The sequence below is a fragment of the Ammospiza caudacuta genome, chromosome 3 (assembly GCF_027887145.1).
Source record: "Ammospiza caudacuta isolate bAmmCau1 chromosome 3, bAmmCau1.pri, whole genome shotgun sequence".
Taxonomy (NCBI): Eukaryota; Metazoa; Chordata; class Aves; order Passeriformes; family Passerellidae; genus Ammospiza; species Ammospiza caudacuta.
Window position 1 is genome coordinate 111,906,966 of NC_080595.1, and position 19,795 is coordinate 111,926,760.

The 19,795-nt window shown below is 41.9% G+C and overlaps 1 protein-coding gene across 1 annotated transcript in view; it reads left to right on the forward strand.

Annotated features, from left to right (window-relative positions):
- Positions 1-2,692: 2,692 nt before the first annotated feature.
- CRYBG1 (crystallin beta-gamma domain containing 1) overlaps positions 2,693-19,795 on the forward strand; it is a 41,883-nt gene continuing 24,780 nt past the window's right edge. Inside the window, exons 1-7 of the mRNA XM_058801634.1 lie at positions 2,693-4,138; positions 10,045-11,491; positions 11,570-11,746; positions 14,214-14,261; positions 14,374-14,492; positions 15,828-15,990; positions 16,930-17,069. Coding sequence (XP_058657617.1) covers positions 3,393-4,138; positions 10,045-11,491; positions 11,570-11,746; positions 14,214-14,261; positions 14,374-14,492; positions 15,828-15,990; positions 16,930-17,069 — 2,840 coding nt within the window. The 5' untranslated portion in view covers positions 2,693-3,392. The remainder of the gene's footprint in view (positions 4,139-10,044; positions 11,492-11,569; positions 11,747-14,213; positions 14,262-14,373; positions 14,493-15,827; positions 15,991-16,929; positions 17,070-19,795) is intronic.

The window sequence follows — 19,795 nt, forward strand, 5'->3', positions numbered from 1 at the left end:
TCTGTTAGGTTGCAGTATAAGTCAACTCCACCTTTTCCCCAATTTAGGCTCTGTGTTTTTTACATTTTTTGGTATTTTTCATTTGCTTGGGCAAGCCTGGCTGCTGCACGTTCACCGGCGTTAAATAGGTTCTATGTGGCTCCCCTGAGACAAGACTGTGTGACTGTGTAGGCTGTTGATTAAGAAAAAATAACTAACTTAACACTTTTCCAGCTGGAGGAGGAAGTGACTCCACAAAAAAGGTCTTTATTTTCTTCAATAGCCAAGGGGGCAGACACACCACAGGCCGGGCACCCCGGCCAGCTGCAGGCGGGCTGACCTGGTGTCTCCCCCGCCTCCGCGCTGGGCCCTCAGACGCTCCGAAGTGAGACTTGCGTGGTCCTTCCTGTTGAAGCTGTTCCACTTCATAGAAGTCATTAAGCGTTAATTAGAAGAGGACTTGTTGAGCATTCATTAAACATTAAATACTAATTGAGCGCCCGGGGAGAGCGCCGGCACCATTCGGCCGCGGAGTCATTCTCACGCCGGCCCGAGCGGGGCGGGGGGCAGGCGGGGCAGCCCTGGCCGCCGGCAGCCGTGTCCCCGGCCGGGGGCGACGTGCCCGGGGCGGCCAGGCAGGGCAGGCATAGTCGGGCGGCACAGACGGCAACCAGCCACGCCCGCCGTGCGAGGTGGAAGGTGCGGGTTCATCTCCCCGCAGGGTTTTGAACCCACATGTCTCACGGGGGCCCCGGCGGCCGGGCGGGGCCGGCCCGCGCACGCTTCCCGGGGTTGGGGGAAAGCCACGCCTGCTCCCGGCACCTCCGAGCGGCCGGCATCGGGGGTCGGCCGGGTCACGGCCGCTCCACACGTTCCGCTGCGCCGCAGCCATCGTGCCGGGCGGGGACGAGCCGGTGCCCCTGCCCTGCGCCGCCCCTCTCCCGGCCCGGGCGCCGGCTCACGCCGGGCAGCCCGCACTGCAGCTCGCCGGGGCGGCGGCGGCGCGAACCGCCCTCCTCCAACCCTCAGTGCTTTTCCCTCAACATCAAAGGGCGTCGGTTTTGCCCGCGGCGGCGTTTTGCCCTCAATAACAAGGCGGCGGCAGCCGCAGCGCGGGCTGCTGAGGCACCTACGGGGCGCGGCGCCCACTCGCGCCCCGCCGCCCCCTCGACGCCCTCACCCGTGGCCGGGGGCGCCCGCGCTTCCCGCTGCCCCGCGGCCCTCGCTGGGGGCCGGTCCGGCGCTGCCGCCGCCCCTCCCTCAGCGGCCGGGAGGGGCGGCCAGGCCAGGCCAGGTAGAGCCGCTGCCCGCGGCGGGGCGGTGGCTCGGGGCGGGCTGCGGGGGCGGGCCGGGGCGGAGCGCACAGACGGCCGGCGCCGGGACAGCCGCTCCACGGGTAGCGGCGGCGTGCGTGGGGCTGTTTCGTGCAAGGGCCGCCGAGCCGAGCGGTGAGTGTCGGGCGCTCGGCGGGCTGGGGAGGTGAGGCGAGGATGCGGTGCGGCTGGCGGTGGGTAAAGCCCGCCACGGCACCTTTCTCCTGCTTATCCCGTTTTGGGATGGGGGAGGACAGCGGCAGCTTCGGGCGGCTTCACCCTCCTGGTGACGCGCGGAGCGGGGGCCGTGACTCCTGCGGCGCGGTGGTGCTGGGCTGGTTCTCTGCAGCCGCACCTGCGGGGAAGGGATCGGGGGGCGCAGGGTCTTCAACTCCGGCCCGCCCTGAGCGCTGGGGGACGCCGGGCACTGACAGTGGCAGGGGAGCTGGGTGTCTGCAGCAGAAACAAGCTGGAAACTGTCGGAGCAGGGTCCGTGCTGCCGAGGGAACCCGCTCTCCTCGAGAGGTCTGGTGCGCCGGGGTAGAAAGTACTCGCGGTGTTTTGAAATAGACGTCTCAAAACAAGTATTCATCGTACCGGCATGTAAAAAGGGCTAATGTATTAAAATGCAAATATGCATGTGTACTCGGCGATGCTGTTGCGTGTTTCCTGTTTACCATGTTAATTAGAAGTTGTAAGGCAGAACTTCGCCAAGAGTAATCCAGGGCAGTGTTTGACCCATTAATGCTCACTGAGTGATGCAGTGGCTTTTATACTTCTGGGAATTTTAGCCCAAAACACAACCCAAATATTTACTGAATTTCATTAATGAGAAATGTAAGACAACTTATACCTTTGAAACGATTCTCTACCGGCACAAGTGTGAAAACTGACTCAGCCAGTCTGGAGAGAAAGTTAAACTCTCCACTCTCGTTTTTCTAAGGAAAATTTTGACTGTGAAGTTTGACCCCAGTCTTGCAGGCACCAAGATGCTTTTCTGTAACATTTTGGGTGACGTTAACTAATTGTGCAAAATTTTGAGATTTGGGATATATAAAGCTGCCATTATAAAGTAAGATGAGCACACTTGCAAACAAATGCAGGCAAAAACGTACAGAAGCATCGAGGAGTCCTAATTGTTTTTCAAGGGTTTTGTTGTTCTTTTCTTGAGAGCTAGAATTGTTCAGTAAACTGTTTTGTTTCCATTCACTGTGTCCTTTTAATTTAGAGGTAGTCGTAGAACAAAAAAATGTATTGTCCTTTTAATTTAGAGGTAGTCGTAGAACAAAAAAAATGTATTATAGAAACAATTTTGACATTAACCAACTGTTTGTTTGTTTGTTTGTTTGTTTGTTTTTGTAGTCCACCTCACACCTTCCAGATTGTTCCAGAGAAGAGAATAAAAAGAAACCCGTTTTGGAAAGACTTGGAAATTTGTTTGGTACGGGGAAGAGGAAAAATGTCAAAAGTTCACTAGAACACACTTCACGTCACAAGGGTGAGAGGTCAGGTTCTCCTCACGGGGCGCAGGCAGTCTACTGTAGGCACTTCAGAGAAGGACACGAAGCTCCTCAAGTAGAGAAACAAGTGAGAAACGTCAGTGCCCTTCCTGAGGCACAGGAATATAATTTCAGTGGGGAAGTGAGACCTCTGTACCACGATACGATTTCAGAATGGAGCAGTAGGGGAGTCTCTTCTGACAGCGAGTGGTCAGCAGATTGGAGCGGCAGCAGCGAAACCATTAAAAACTCCTTCTGTGAGAGCAGCCTGAATGTGGAAACGCTGGGGCTGGAGAAAGAATCTGTCACAGATATAAATAATTCCACAACTCCAGATTTCATACAGAGCTTGAGAAATCTGTCTAGTGAAGAGTTAGAAAAGAGTATCTTAAGTCACAAGCAGCTTGTGAACACGTGGGTGTCTGAGGAGCCCGGGCATGCAAAACCAAAGGATTTGCCATACGAGTTGGAATCTGCAGCGAGTGAGCACGCATATTCTGCTAGAGTGTTAACTGTTGATATCTATCTAAGAAAAACAGAGGAGCTCCTTAATGAACCCGTGACTCTTAAATCGGAAGAAAATTGCAGTGATTTGGACACAATGGATAAAAAATCTGCTAGTAAAAGATCTGGAAAACGGAGAAAGTCTCAATCATCTGGCGACATTCCAAATGGAGAGAGAAACCAGTCTGAGAATACTGCAAGGGAAGAATCTGGTTTTGAGGATGATGCCCATTCTGAGGTGTTTTCAGACAAGATAATAAACTCTGAACGGAAAATGAGGTCTCTTCAACAGACTCCTGAAAGAAATTCCTCTTCCTCAGGTAGCAATCAGGACCTAAAAGTTGGATCTGCTCACAAAGGGGCATCTAAAGCTGAAGCTGACAAGGGCAAGCAGCAGATCTCAAACACAAGCTCTGCAAGGAGAAGATCATATAAAAAGAATCAGTCGGATACTGTACCCATTTCCCCTACTGGTTTGAAGGGTCAGGTGAAAGATTACTCTTCAAAAAGGCAACCTTTAGCATCGCCAGAGACTAACCCAGTGACAAAAAGAACTTCAGTGGAGAAGGGAGCTATACCTGTGGCTTTTGGGGAAGACAGTTTGGAGTCTCCCAAAGCTTCTTTGGCTGCTACGACAGAAGACCTGGTGTTTGCTGAAGGCAGAAACGATACCAAGGCAGTAAAGAATGGTAATGGTTCAGATGGAAGAGCTTTCTTGCATACTGATGGAATTAAAAATGGAGACCTGTGTCTGTCAGCTGAGAAACAGACAAATTCTGATTTAGACACCTCGAAGCTGAAGAGTTTGGATTCTTCCAGAACAGTCATGACAAAGATTAGCCTGTAAGTAACAAACCAGTTTACCTTGCCCTTGTAGCTGTAATTTTGCTTGTATCTGTGTTTAGGATTCTATGGAAACACTAGCTGTGTATCTGTTATCTGTCTAAATTGTTTTCAGTTAAGAACTACCCTTAAAAAATTAAGTTACCATAACTAAAGCTAGCCCTTAACAAGCACTCTAGTCTACATGTATTAGAAAAATAATTGAGTTTTTCATTTTTTAAATTGATAGGGAATGTGTTTGTCAATTCCACTATATGGAATAATTTAACATATATAAAAACTGCTCAGTCATCATCGTTGTGGATCAGATTAATTCATCTGTCATTGACCTTAATTCATTTTTCTCTCACCAAATCAGAATGTGGTTGAAGATTTTGTATGTAAAAATCTTTTGAATAAGAAATGGATTCAAGTTTTCTGTGAAACAGCCTAAGTTCTGCTATTATTTTATGAAAAAATGTAATATGCAATGTAGAACTTGATTGTTCAAATGATATGATAGATCACATTCCAAAGTTTTGAATACATACAGCTGCTTTCTTAAGTATGTGCAGGGTGAATCACTTAAATTTTGATGCATGTGAATAACATCAGATATTTGCAGAATGATGCAATATCAGTTTTCAGTTTTTGATTTTACACTTGAAGAAGCTGTCTCTGTCAAACAGGTGGTCAGAGCTTTCCTTAGGATTATAAAGAAGCAGCTGTATTTATAAAGTTCACTGTTAGCACTAGTATGAGGCCAGTGATTGATTACTGGGATACTGTTGCATTCTCATCCACAGGCAATGATTTGTTTGCATTATTCATTTCTGTTGTTTGGTTGCCACGGCTGTGGGCTGTGTGCTGTTGCCCTCCTCGTTCTGACATGTTCAGTTATAGGTGTGGGGGCACTCTGAATCCTGTAGGGCCACCTGAGGTACACTGAGTGTTGATAATTGTCCTTGTGTTAGAGGGATGTGGAGGTTCAGCATGATGGTTTAAGAGACACGTCTGTTTGCAATTATGCTTCCCACATCTGAGGAGCACAGGAGCAATTTCCTTTGCACAATTTGTAATACTCTACATCTGAGTCCTTAATTTGTAACTTAAGTTGGAAAAGCCTAGTACTGAAAGTTAAACTGTGGCATTTTTGTACTGGGTGATGCCTTGCCATCTGGCAGTATAGATCACAAATCTTAAACTCTTGAGTTTGTATCTTCACAGCTTCAAAGGAAAGGTAGCTTTCATATTGTTTTTTTTCTGTGTATCTCCTGGGCTTGCTGTACAGTGAATTATCTTTTACTGTACTCATAAGTAACAGACAAGTGTCCTGTCTGAAACACCGAATTTTAACAATAAACAACCTGTTCTATTTCATCCCTTTTTGTGGGGTGTGTGACACTGTGTCTTGGCTTTATCTGCTGCTATAGGAACTTTAGCCTTGGGTGGGGACTGCCGTGTTGCCTGCAAGGTTTCTGATGTGTCTGATAGCTGTCATAGCACAGCACCACACCATTTCTTTAGCCAGAGTTACATGCTCTGGTTATCTGGTATTATTTAGAGTCATTCATTAGAACATATGAACTATAAACCTGGATGGGGATTTAGGTGCTGTAAAATGGGAAGGGGAAAGATGGTGCCATTACTAGAAGATGGTGTGTTTTTATTCTCTAGTTATCAGTGTGAACAGATAAATTTTTCATTTTCAAAGGTCAAAAAGTTTTTTTTAATAGTTCACATTAATTCCTTTCTGGTGGAAAAATACTCATTTACTTAGAGATTCCTGGGCCCCTTGTAAGATGGATTTTATATAATACAAGTAGTTCTCCCTTAAAAATGCATGATATCTCTTACTAATGACATTGTGCCAGTTCTGGGAATCAGGTTTCTTTTGGAAGCAATTTCAAAACAGGTTAGTTTCTCTAGTCACCTCCAGAAATGCAGGCTTCCTGTAAATAAAGATAGCATTTTCCCTCTTTTCTCCATTTATGTCTGTGTATTGGACAACTTGAAAGTCACAGGATACTTTGCTTCTAGCTTTTGGAAGGGAAACCTGTCAGATTTGAGACTAAAATGAGGTTGATGGTAAATCTTAATTGGCAAATAAAACCTCAGGCAGCAGTCACTTTGATGTGCTTAGCGGAAAACTTGGCTTCAGTTGTCATATTTTATGTTCAGGCATGGTTTTGTAGTTGCTTTACATTTAAGCCCACTTGTTGAATTATTCTTCTCTTTTCACATGCCATTTTTCTTTGCTTATCTCAATCTGATATTTTGGCATCAGTGTTTTTTTGGCACCACTTGCAAGCTTGATGGGTGACTCACCTTCCATTTTTGACTGTTGGGAGAGGTTTTACTGCTTGCTTCCACAGTTTAGCTGCAAGGTGTAACCACAGAGAAGGACATTGGTATTTCTCTTGTGCCTGCTTGTTCCTGGCGTTGCAGAGCAGTAGGAATGAGCCACACTGGACTCTTTGTAAGAAAGTGTTTGTGCTGTTTTTTCCCCATACAAGATGGAAGGCTTAAAGGACATTCAAACAACATTTCCTTTTAAACATGTTTGGAGACCCAGTTCTTGCAATAAAGTGCATATTTTGGCTGTATTTAGAACCTATATTTTGTAGTGTGGAAAAAGGTGTAATGAAAAGATTAGAAGAGGCCAGCTGTAGTGAGTGGAGCTGCAGGGCTGAGCTTTCTCATGCTCTTTGGTCTCAGCTGTTTGGCTGCTGCTGCTGTGCAGAAGTACTGCAGAATACAAAATACAAAGTGTTGAAGTGATTGTTTCTGCATAAATTTGCAAAGCTTGAAACTATACCTTTGAGGGGTGAGCTTTTCATTTAAAAGAGGTTTTAGATGTGGCTGATAAGTATCACTGTTAGCCATTAAACTTGCTTGTGTCAGGGCATACAGAGAGACAGATTTTTATGGGGAAGATACGTGTTATGTTGAAATAAATGCATGTAGTAGTGCAAGTGGCAGGCTGACAAAGGGTGGTATGGAAATGAATTTGTTAAGATAACTGGGCCATTAGTGTTACCTCTTGAAAATACAGGTAAAAGAAAAGGATAAGTACATTTATCTTCTGATCAGAAAGGATATGAAAGATCCTGGTGAGGAGGAAATTCAGTACGTGTCAGTAGTGCATCATTGTATCAGGTGAAGGCTCCATAGGCAGGAGCATAGCCAGCAGGTCTTGGTGCTCATGGGTCTACATCTGGGTCACTGTTGAGTTGCAGCTCTTCCTCCCTCCAACTCTCTTCTGGTGTAAGAGAGATGTTCCCAAATTGGAATGAGTCCAGCAGTGAGCCATTAAAGAAGGTGACAGCTCTGGAGCAAAGTTTGTATGAGGAGAAGCTGAACCAGCTTGGTTTCTTCAGCTGAGAGAAGAGAAGGACGCAGATAGACCTCTGTCATCTCTCACTACCTATAGAGAAGGCAGAGCCAGATTTGTCCCTGAGATGTTAAGGGACAGCAGCCACAGCTGCAAGTTGTAGCAGTGAAGTTTTAATGGGATATAAGGCAAAAATAATTCACAGCAACAGTGGCTGCCCTGCTGAAGTGCTTCATGAGGAAGGTTGTGCGATCTTGACCCTTGAAGTTATTCAAAACTTGGTCAGGCAAAGCTTTCAATAACTTGATCTAACTTTGAAGCTATCCCTGTTTTGAGTAGGAAGTTAGGCTAGCTGATCTTCAGAGGTCCCTTGCAACACATAGTCATTTTCCAAAGAGAAAAGTCATAGAATAATTTAACTTTTAAAAGTTTAGGAAAAACCAGTTGTAGTTCAAATGAAAAATAGTGCCTCAATATATTTAATCTCTATGATAGTTCCCTTCATACCTTCCCTCTTTCAGGAACATTTTGGTTTCTGTTTTTCCTTAAATTTTCCAAGTGTGTTTTATTAGCACCTATCTGAAGTATGGCCAGTGGATTTTGTTATTTCCTCTTTTATTGATCATGCATTTCTCATATTTCTTCATAAAATTCTGAACTAGCTTGAGTAGGCTGGTAGTTAGAGAGAGCAGGGTTGGGAGGTTTTCTCTGAAATGACACAATGACAAGAAGGACATGAAACTGTTGGAGCAAATCCAGAGCAGGGCACAAGGTTGATAAGAGGACTAAAACACCTTCCCTATGGAGACAGGCTGAAAGAGCTGGGGCTTCACAGGGAAGAGAAGATTGCACAGAAACCTCATAAAAACCTTCCAGTATCTGAAGGTGGGGGTCTACAGGGAAGCTGAAAAAATGCTCTTTGCCAGGAACTGTAGTGATAGCACAGGGAGTACTGGGTACAAACTGAGAGACAGGAAATTTATGCTGGATATTAGGAAGAATCTTTTTACTGTGAGGGTGGTGAGACACTACAGAAGGTTGCCTGGGGAGCTTGAGGATGCCCCAACCTTGGCAGTGTTCAAAGCCAGGTTGGAAAAGGCTTTGAGCAACCTGGTCTAGTGGGAGGTGTCCTTGCCCATGCAGGGGAGTAGAGGTTAGATGATCTTTTAAGATCCATTGCAGCCTCTTAATAGTCTATGATTTATGATTTTAACAGTTGCTCCCTGTATAGATTTGTAGATAACTATTTTTGAATCTTCCTGTTATTTCAGTAAGTTTGTTCCTCATGGTATTCCCAAGAAATAAAGCTTGTACAATGGAGAGTCTTGCATTAAAAGGCTTTAATTTCTTACTTGGGATGGAACACTTGAGGAAGAGGGGAATGGATCTCATATTTTGGGTTGTTCCTATATCTCACACCTCTTTCTTGGGCTGAGCAGCTGCCTGAGAACTTAGTGAGCACAGTTTGTGTAGGTAAAAGAAGAAGAAAGCACTTAAATGCCAGAATCATCCATTGATTGGTAGAGCATTTGGGACCCTGGAGATTGCTGCAAGCTATTTTCTTTTCATCTCCCACCTTTGTCAGTTTTCATGTAGGGCAGTTGCTACCTGTCCTCCTACTGCTGTGTCCCCAGGTTCCTCTTTGGAGAACAGGACTGTCTTGGAAGTGATGGGCTCCTTGACACTCCTTAGATCTGACTGATTAATTTTGAAGCCATCTGCCTTGCATCTTCACAGCTGTGCATACTGTACAGTATGTAGCAGCAAGTTACATGGGCAAATAATTTTTTCTAGTTGTAGGTATTCAGAGAAAAGAGCTTGAAACACTCAGCTGAGCCTTCTCCTGTAGCACAGGAGTACTGTGTGCATGTACTTGTACATGCCTCTCTGTCTACTCTGATAGAAAAGATTTGTGTTTCCAAATTCAATTCTTGTAAAATTATTAGGCTTAGTTTACACAATTTAAATTGTTAGCTAAGTTTACATGAAGGAAGTGGAGGAGTCCTCACATGTTGTGTTCGCTTAGCCAGGGTGGTGCTGCAATGCTTGGGGACACCTAACATTTTCTGCAAGCACTCATGAGAGTGGAAGAGTTTTCACTCAATTTGAGGTTGCTTCTGCAGTGTAGGTGTAAAAGCTGCAAAGAATCTGGTCAGATGTCTTCAAAACTCATTGGAGAGAATATGTAAATGTTAACCAGCTCATTATCACCTTAATGAATTGGGATTTGTTTTCTAAACTCTGTAGGGAATTGCATGTTTATAATTTATTCTGCCTATTCAGTACTAAGTGTTAATGTCTGTCAGTCATAAGTAGTTGAATTCTCTGCCTCAATTGCAGATGCTGTAAGTTGCTGTGTTTGTTTTACTAACCTGAAAGAACTAAGTACGTGTTTGAAATACATACTCCTTATTTAGTGTCTTAATTTTTTTAATCCATATAGTTACTCCTCTTTTAGTTGATTCCTTTTGAGATATCAAAATTTGAATTAAGTCTGTGGTTTATAATTCTACTTTTTATTGTTTTGAAAATTGCTACAAGCCTGTTCAAGATTAATTAAAGATGTCACTCTGTGTCACTTTGCCTCCTGTAGTCCAGCCAAACCGAAGAACATAGAGCTGAATTTTAAAACACCTACAAATCAAGACAGTTTAGAAAGTGAGCCGGACACTCTTGAAAAACCAGTTAATAAAACTAACAGCAACATTGCCAACAAAATTTCCTTGTTTGAAAACAAATGTGCTAGCCAGAGCCAGAGACCTACTGACATCCCTGCTTCAAAAAATAATGCTGTACCAAGCACATTTGTTGGCAGAGCAAAGCTGAAATTTGGAAAACAACCTAAAGAAAACGAACAGCCTGATAAAACATTAAATAAGCAAAGCAGTCGCCAGAAGTTATTTGAGAATGGGACACTGGAGAAAGAAAGCACTGCAGAGTTTAAAGGCAAAAATGGAGAAATCTTTACCTCTTATGAGGATATTGGGAAGACAACAGAACTTAAAGTAAAAGCTGCCATATCCCTTTTTAACCAAAGCAGCAAAAGTGATGCTGGTAGTATCTCTCTGAAGCAACCAGAATCAGAATTAACCACAGCAAAGAAAGAAAGTTCACCTTTTAAACTGCCTTTGCACTCACCTGTAAAAACTGAAAATGCTCAAGATCCTTTCTACCAAAGAAATTGCACAAGCTCAGAATTCCATAGAAATGAAGAAAAAGTGCTACCAAACACAGAGGCTTTATCACCGTGCAATGAAGATAAATATCCTCTACCATCTCAGGTGTCCAGATCAGAATTTAAGATGGAAAATGGAAATAAAAAGGTAAAGCCAGGAGATTTGAACTTTGCAGCACTGCAGTATGATGACAGCAATCAAGACAGTGTGTTGGAATCAGAGCACAACAACAACACACAAAAGAGCCCAGGGGAAACCTGTAATGGATCTGCTGAAGATGACAGCATTTTTGATTCCCCATCTGACATGAAGAAGTTTGCTGAAACAATAAAAAACTTGGACAGCTCAGTTTGTTTACCCCAGAAAAAGAAGAGGTCAAAGCTTCCCAAGTCTCCAGCACCCCACTTTGCAATGCCTCCCATTCATGAAGACAACTTGGAGAAAGTATTTGATCCCAGTGTATTTACTTTTGGTTTGGGACTGAGGAGGGAAAAAACACAGGATCTGTTACCAGCACAACAAATTAAAATGCAAAGCCTGGAAACAATAGCCAAAGTCAGGCCCAAGCGTGCATCAGCAGAGCAAAGTATCATATTCAAAGCTCTGCAGTCATGTAGAGAGGAACCTGCCTTTGCTCAGGAAATAAATGGAAAAGAGAACATTGACTGTACAGATGGTGAAATTAAGAGATCACGGCTTGAAAAAAGCTCCCTCTTCTCAAGCTTGCTGTCTTCTAAAGAAAAGTTTTTTGGCTCTTCTGTCGCTTCAGTAAGTAACACAGCAGCTTTTGCAACTGACTCCTCGGGGATGCCTCCTTTACAACAGGATGTTTCTGGGCCATTCATCATGCCTCAAAAATCTGAGGTAATAAAGATCATTCAGGAAGTGGAACAATGTTTGCTGACCTGCTGAATGACTGTTAATTTTGGTTTTGCAATTCAGTCTCTTTCAGATGTGAAGTTTCCAAGTTTTGTGGAGAAGTACCTGCAAGCAGATAGTGCCAAAAAAGAACTAAGTTTACAAATGCCCAACTATGGCAATCCTGAGAAAAGTTTTTCGAGCTGGTTAGGAACGAGCAGATACGAATCAAATGTCCCCCCTGGTTTATTAGATGTGGATGTAAGTATTGTGCTTTTAAAAAGCTGCCTGAAAAGTTATCCAGCTTTTATGTTTTGGATAGACAATGTGCATACCTTGTTTTGTTTCCCCTCTTTGGGATATATATAGATTATAAATGCATAGAGGTGAACTTAGGTATGGTACTAGTTTTATCTGAAAAGGAAAATGAGACTTTTTGCAAATATGAATGGAAAGCATTTTTTGAATATGTCTTTGTACTTGAATTTGTGTTATATTGAAACAAATCTTATGCTAACTTTAATTTTTTATTGCAAATTAGTAGAATTCTTTCTATGAACTTCAGAAAGCTTCTGTTGAAGTAATCTTTCTTCTCTTCCAACAAAACATTTAGCCATTGTACAGTTAAATAAGTAACAGAGCAATTTTTTTTTTACCTCTCTATTGCATTCCCATTGGCAGAAATATATATATATTCTTTAATAATATTGTTATAACTGGATAGTAGTGATTGTTGAAAGTGCTACTACAGTGCAGAGCTGTCCTTTGGTCTGATTACAAGCATCTGTTCTTCATGACTGAAGATAGACCTATGTTTTCCCCTCAGAGCAACTTTAATATGGAATATATTTGTAATTTCTGTTTTTAAAATGATGAACCAATGTCCTGTAGTATTTGCTATTTCTGTTAATGTAAGCCCTTATTGTGACCAGAGAAGAGAACTATAATCAGGAGATCTAAAAACCATGGGAAGAGATATGTTTTCTAAAGTTTAATACAGCCCCATGAATGGGACCTGTGGAATTGAAGCAGCATGTAAGAAGTTTGAGAAATACTTTCCAAAGCTAATGGTTGTCTGCTATAGCAGTTCTGCTAAAAGGAGTGAGGTAGTAGAATTAGCTCCTTTCTTTGTCACCTTGCAGGAGGCAACCATCCATAGTAGCTTGCAGTTCTGAGAATGTAGATTCTTCTCTTATGGGGAAGTTTTTTAAATTAGAGTGGAGAGGAAAATTAAGGGGATTATTTACAGCAGAGTAGATTTATATTACCAGTTAAAGAGGCTTTCTTATTCTGTTGGTCCTGTTTGGATTTAAAAACTTGAATTTAAAGCTAAGTGCCTAGCATTGTCTTAGTTTGTTTTTTGCTGCTTAAACTGTTTTTCTTGAGTGGGTTTCAATTTTGCAGTAGACTGTGGAGGTCTGATACAGCAGTGGAGTGTGTACATACCTAAGACTTTAGGCTTCATACCTAACCCTTTAGGCTTCAAAGGGTTTCTGGATTTCTGGGGCACTGTTGCTGACTGAAATGTTTTGCTCAAAGGGTTTCTGGATTTCTGTGGCACTGCTGCTGACTGAAATGTTTTGCTCAAGTTAGGAATCAGAAATGTTTCTGTGAGGTGTACCTGCTGTGCATCTTCCACTGACTAAGAAAATGGTGATGCAATGGCTAGTGGGTAATGTGAAGGAAGCGGTAAGGGCAGCCCAAAACAATGACTTTGGCATTCCTCAAAACACAGAACAAGTTTTAACTGGAATTGAAGCGCAGGCTAAAAACCAAGTTGTGCTTCAACATGTCTTGATGATGCCTACAAAAACCTGGTGGTGGTTAAGAAGTGCCTTGGGACCACTGCCTGCTCTGCATATTAACTACCATGTTCTCTTTAATTCTTTGCATGTGTTGCTGGTTGCCTATTTAGGGGCAGGATCTGTTTTTGTCTTTTTGTTTGTGTGAATCATTCCTAGAAGAGCAGGACCCTGTCCCAGAATGAACACTCCTATCCTTGCTAGGAAACCAAACACATAATTTCAGTGCTTGCTTTATTGGTTTGAAGGTGACGTGATGCAACCACAACTTTCCCATGTATTCTATATCATACAATTTACTGCTGACTTCAGCATTGTTTTAGATTTTGTATACCTCCATGTGTTTTAGTTGTTCTGAATATTTTTAGTTTATCACTTAGTGCTCAGTCTCATGTTCTTTGAGGAAACTTGTTACAAAATTGATTATGCAGGTTAGCTCATACATGTATGTACCATCATGCATCCTCAGTATTTTCATATATTTCTTAAAAATACACTATGCTTTATGGCTTGACATTTCTAGACATTTCAACTCATCTTTATTATTGTACAGCATGTACTTCATCAGTGGCAGTTTTTAAAGCAGTCTCTTGGTATTGAAGTCCTGGGCTATGTAGGAAAATTATCAGGATGATTTTAAAGCATTTCAGATCTAAGGTTAGTCAACTTCAGTGAGATGATAACTCAGAGTTTTTAAAAAGTGTATAAATTTATGCATTTGTGACAAGATGGTGCTCTGCAAGGCAAAGTAGAGATTGAAGTGGTAAGTAGGTATAGTTGAAAGGTTACCATCTTTTACTATTCAGGGTATTTTTTATTTTGTTCTATTAGCCCTTTTTCTATAGCTGAGTATCTTTATTGAAAATGCTTTTGACTTTGTGGGGTTTTTTTTGTGATTTTTTTTTTCTCTTCTCACTATCTATTAGACACTTCCAAGAAATGGACAAAGTAAAATCAATCCCAGACCTGGCAAGGTAAGATCAATTTAAATAGTTTTAGTGTTCCTTTCTATATTTAAAGCTTAGGAAGATAGAACTATACGTTACTGGTCTGTTTTTCTGTTTTGTTGGATTTTTTTTAACACAGCTGGTGATATACTGTGACTCAGACTGTCAGAAAGCTGGCATTGAAGTTTTCCATGATGTTCCAGATTGCAGTTCTTGGGTTCTGTCACCAACAATTTTAGTTAAAGTCATCAGAGGATGGTAAGACATCAATTTTTACTTTTTATGCAAAGATTTTTACTCTGTCCAAGAATGTTTTGAAGCAGAACTGGCATGTGATTCACAGTAAGCCTGGCTTGTAACAATGTAGAACTGTGAGCAAGAAATAGGGCATTTTTACCTCTGCAGCAGGAAGTTCTGAGCTGGAAAACCTATTTCACTGACTAATTCAGTGAGTATTAGCATCTGGCAGGGTGTGAGATGTCACCAGGCATAGGTGTGGGATGAAATGACAGATTCTGTTCATGCCCTTCAATTCCTCTGGTCATTAGGGATTCTGGTATAGTATTTGGATTGGGCTAAAAGGCTGGCAAATAAGTTTTAAGCTAGGTCTTACATAATTGTTTCCTGACTAAAGGAATAGGATGGTACTGTAGAGATAATTAATTGACTGTTTCTCTGACAAAAGGAGGGATTTTGCTCTAAAAGCTGTATTGCCTAAGAGTAATTCAAAGCAAGTTCATCTCCTGCTTTCTTCATAGCATCAACAGAGGGGCCATTAGCAGTGTGGCTAGCACAGCAAGTTATGCTGTGGCCAGGCTATAATGCAGTCAAATAGCAGGTTCTCAAAAGTAATTATCTGATAGTGAGGTGCAGACACAAGGGCTAGCCACAGTAGGAGGTACTGGGAAGCAAACTGATTGCTGTTTAGCTTCAGAAAGCTGGAACAAAAACCTTTTGATCTCTGTAAACCAGGTTGTCTTTTCTAGCATGGTCTAGAGGGACTGGGTCTGAGGTTTTTCCTCTTTCCATTGAGAGCCTGAGCGAAGGATTTGTATTTGCAGATGGATAAAGTTCTTATTTAGTTATTTATTCTGTTCTGCCATTAAAAATGAAATTGTCCTTGTCTTCTGAGCAGTCTTGTCATCCTCTGGAACATCTACCCCAGCTCCTGTGGAACTCCAGGCTGTTGTTCACAGGATCCAAGCAACTTGTCTGTTAATACACGATGCAGCAGTCTGCAGTGTCATTGTCTTCTCTGATGTACAAATTGGTTCTGATTAGTATCTCATATGAAGTCTAGTATTCAGATACAGTAGTCCTTGCTGTCCCAAATTATCAGTTTTATAAGGTGGAGGAGTTTTTTGTGAAAGTATAATTTAACAGTAGACATTTTTGTTTTTATCATTGTTTTTAAAGGTATCATAGAGACTGAAAATGGCTTGAATCAGCCATCAGGTGAATAAGATGTATTGGAGAAATGGCAAGGGTTTGGAAACAGTACTGTGTATGAAACAATATGTGGGATCATGATTTTTGCAAATCACACTTGATAAAGCACCATGAAAAATTAGATTTTTAAAATTTTATTTTAAGCTGGATACTCTATGAAAAACCAAATTTTGAAGGCCCCTCTATTCCATTGGAAGAAGGAGAGTTGGAACTCACAGATATTTGGGGTGCAGGTGCTTCTGAAGAGCAAAGTGACTGCACATCTCAAAAGCCTGCAGTGATCGGTTCAATAAAACATGTTGTTAAGGCAAGTAATATAAGTCAAAATTTTTTTTATAGATCTTAAAGTATAATGATGTTTTATACTGATAGAGAGTGAGATTGGTCTATTAGGACACAAGTGTAACAAGAGCTACAAGTGCATGAAGCAATATTCTATGTTGAATTTCCTGTTTAATCAGAAAATGCATGTGGGGGCTTTTGTGCAGTGGGGCTTGTGGTAACATCAAGAGGAAGGACAGGGTAGGAGCAGAACTTGGTGGGCTTTATTAGAATAGCCACCAAAATGCTGCATTCAGCATATGCTTTGTAGTCTGGTCAGTGTCAGGAAAAGCATCCCAGAAAACCACCAATAATTTGGTATTTTCAAAATAGGGCTTTTACCTTTTTTTCAAATACAAACCAAATTTGCACTCAATACAGACTTCAGTGTGAAACACCAAACTTTGGTTTGCCTGATATGGGCAAACTTACCAGTGAGTTTCACACATGATGGAACATCTTTTCTGTGCACTTTTAACCTGCCATTAAGTAGTTGCAATTGCAGGTTACCAAAACAAGCACAAGCTATAAAGTAGTTTGAGTAGGAAAGGGAAAAGGAGGTATATTGTTTGTAACTACAATTCTTGTTTAAGTTGCAGTTCTCTTCAAGGATGGCTTGTTTGTTATTATCTTAGGATTTAATTTGCTAGAGGAGATGTTAAATGATGAAAGAAGATGCATTCCTGCCTAGATGGCAGAAAGTAAACAATGTAAATGCTGATTAGAGATTGACTGTCTTGCTTCAAACAGAGACAGGCAAACTGGCTTAGCTATACTTTTATTATAGGCATCTAATAGCAGTAGCAATTGACAAGGGGGGAAACAATTTAAAATAAACAGGTGTTTCAAAACTGATTTAGTTATGCACAGTAATTATAGAACTCCCAGCACAGATCAAGTGATTATGGCAATCTTCATTTTTCAGGATTACAGGGTTTGCCGAATTGATTTGTATACAGAGCCTGAAGGGTTAGGAATCGTGACTTCCTTTTTTGATGACACTGAAGAAACAGGGGTGTTTGGAACCACTCAGAAGACTTGTTCTATTAAAGTGCATTGGGGCATGTAAGTATGCAGCTCTGTATGAATGTGGAGTGTGATGACAGGAATTTGGTTTAAACCATTGGTTACACCTGTCAGACTCGTGAGCAGGCTATATTTATTCTAGTCCTATATTTTGGCAGTCTATTTGTTGACAGTAGAGTTAGTACATCACTGTAATGCTTCACTCTTGTGCAGTCTGACCTAGAATGCTTTGTTAGAGCTAGATTTTCTTCTGCTTGTGTGTAGTAAATACTGAATAACCCTTGTGTATTTGTAGCCAAGGAATGAGTTTGCCTCTTCTGCTTTTTCTCATTCAGCCAAACTTAACATAAGTGAGGGTGGGGAATGGATTGTTATAATAAGACCACATTTCCCACTTTCTTTCTACTGAACTTGAAGTCCTCCAAAGAAGAAAATTTTTTAAAGTCCTTCCGTTATAAACTTAGTGCTTTAGAGAGTCCATATGTGACCTTGTTGTATTTCACAGTGCATTTTGATCTGGTTTTTTTATGGTGATGTGCAATACAAAGATGTTATGTCACCTGAAAATATCTGGCCATCTGAGTTAGGAGAGTAATATTGTGAACTAAGCAAGCTTTTATGAGAAAGGAGACCTCTAAGGAGCAATCCAGGTGCTGTACCAGTATTAGTTTTTGTGGCTTAATAAACAAACTAGTAAATTGTTATGGAAAACATGCTTCGAAGTAGTACTGGGAAAAGTATGCAGAAGAGAGAAAGAAGCTTCTTTCCGAAAAAGTGAGACTGGAGCCACTTCCAGTCATCCTGCAGAACTTCTTACAGACCTTGGTTGTTAGCTGTTATGTTTGGGCACTGATAGCACCTGCCTTGCTGCAAATAGTCTAACTATCAAAAGCTGCCCAGCTGAAGGCAGGTGTTAACATATCACTTTTTATAGAAATATGTAAAGCAAAGATGTTTCAAATCTAACAAATGATATACAGACATTTTTGTTGTTAGGCAAAGGGTATTTTATCTGAGTAAATATTTACACCTTGATTTGTGGAAAAAAATGAAGCATTTTGGTATGTGGGCAAATTTGAAGATGTCCAAGTAGTTGGTTCTCTGACAGGAAGTTATTTCTGGTGAACAGCAAACTCAATCCAAATTACATGTCTTGCAAGAGTAAGGAAATCAGATATGTTATTTGCAGGTTAATTGTTAATTCACTTCATCTATGTCTCCATTTTATTTCTGTCTCACTTAAAAGCTATCTGTAAAATTACAGGGTTTTTTTGGAAGAAGGCAGAGCCTGTGCACATCTGAGTTGTCTTTATTTTGCATTAGTGTAACAGCATTGTTTTACTAAATCTACGTGAGCTCTTGCTGCTTTAATATCTCTTGCATTTGTATCCCTGAAGGAAAGCAGACTTTTTTTTCTTTATTTTCCCCAGGAAGTGAAAAATACTATTTTTCAACTGTCTTTCTCAGATATCTGTTTATTAGTCCAGTGTAGAAAGAAGTCATTTCCATGAGAAATTCTGCAGATGGCTGCTGCTTTTTTGCATGTTGCAGGGTTAGGGGATTTTTTGCCTTTAGTTTACAAGCATGACATGGTTCACTGTGTTGGCAGGTGAGGGAGGTTCTGATTCTGAGTCACCTTGCCATGTGGGTGTGGTTGTATCATCTTAAAGTTTCCCAGTGTTCATGCTTAATTGCTGTTTGTTGAAAGCTGCCAACAAAAATGAGTCAATGCACCTTTATCTTCTGACTGTACTCTCTCCTTGTTCTTCCATGTGTGTCAGTTCTTGCAGTGAAGTTAGTCATAGAATCCCTTAGGATGGAAAAGGCCTTGTAAGAACATCCAGTACCACCATTAACCCAACTCTGCCAAGGCCACCACTAAACCATGTCCCTAAGCACCACTACTGCACATCTTTTGAATACCTACAGGGACTCCATCACTTCCCTGAGCAGCCTGTTAGAATGATTGAAAACTCTTTCAGTGAATTATTTTTTCCTAATATCCAGTCTAAACCTCCACAGGTGCAGCTTGAGGCCACTTCCACTTGTCTAGTCACTACCTGGCTACAGCCTCCCTTCAAGGCAGTTGTAAAGAGCAGTGAGGTCTCACCAGAGTCTCATTCTTTCCAGGCTGAGCACCTCCAGCTCCTTCAGCCATTCTTATTAGACTTGTGCTCCAGACCTTTCACCAGCTCCATTGTCCCCTTCCAGACATGATCCAGCCCCTCAATGTTCTTGGTGTAGTGAGGAGCCCAAAACTGATCCTGAGACACAGAATTTGAGGTGTGGCCTCACCAATGTTGAGTACAGGGGGACAGTCACTGTCCTGGTCCTGCTGGCTACACTGTTGCTGACACAGACCAGGATGCCATTGGCCTTCTTGGCCACCTGGGCACAGCTGGCTCATGTATAACTGCTGTTGACCAGCACCCCCAGGTCTTTTTCTGTCCAGCAGCTTTTCAGCCACTCTTTCCCAGTCCTGAAGCACTGCTTGGGAATGTTGTGACCTGGCACTTTCCCATGTTGAACCTCATCCCATTGGCCTTGGCCCATTGATTCAGATCCCCCTGTAAAGATTTCTTACCCTTCAACAGATCACCCAACTTCTCCCACCCAGCTTCTTGTCATCTGCAAAACAGCTGAGAGAGCACTCAAACCCCCTCATCCAAATCATTAATATTAAGGTATTAAACAGAATTTACCCCAGTACTGAGCCCTTGGAAGTACCATGTGTGACCAGCCGCAAGCCAAGGGTTTACTGAGTG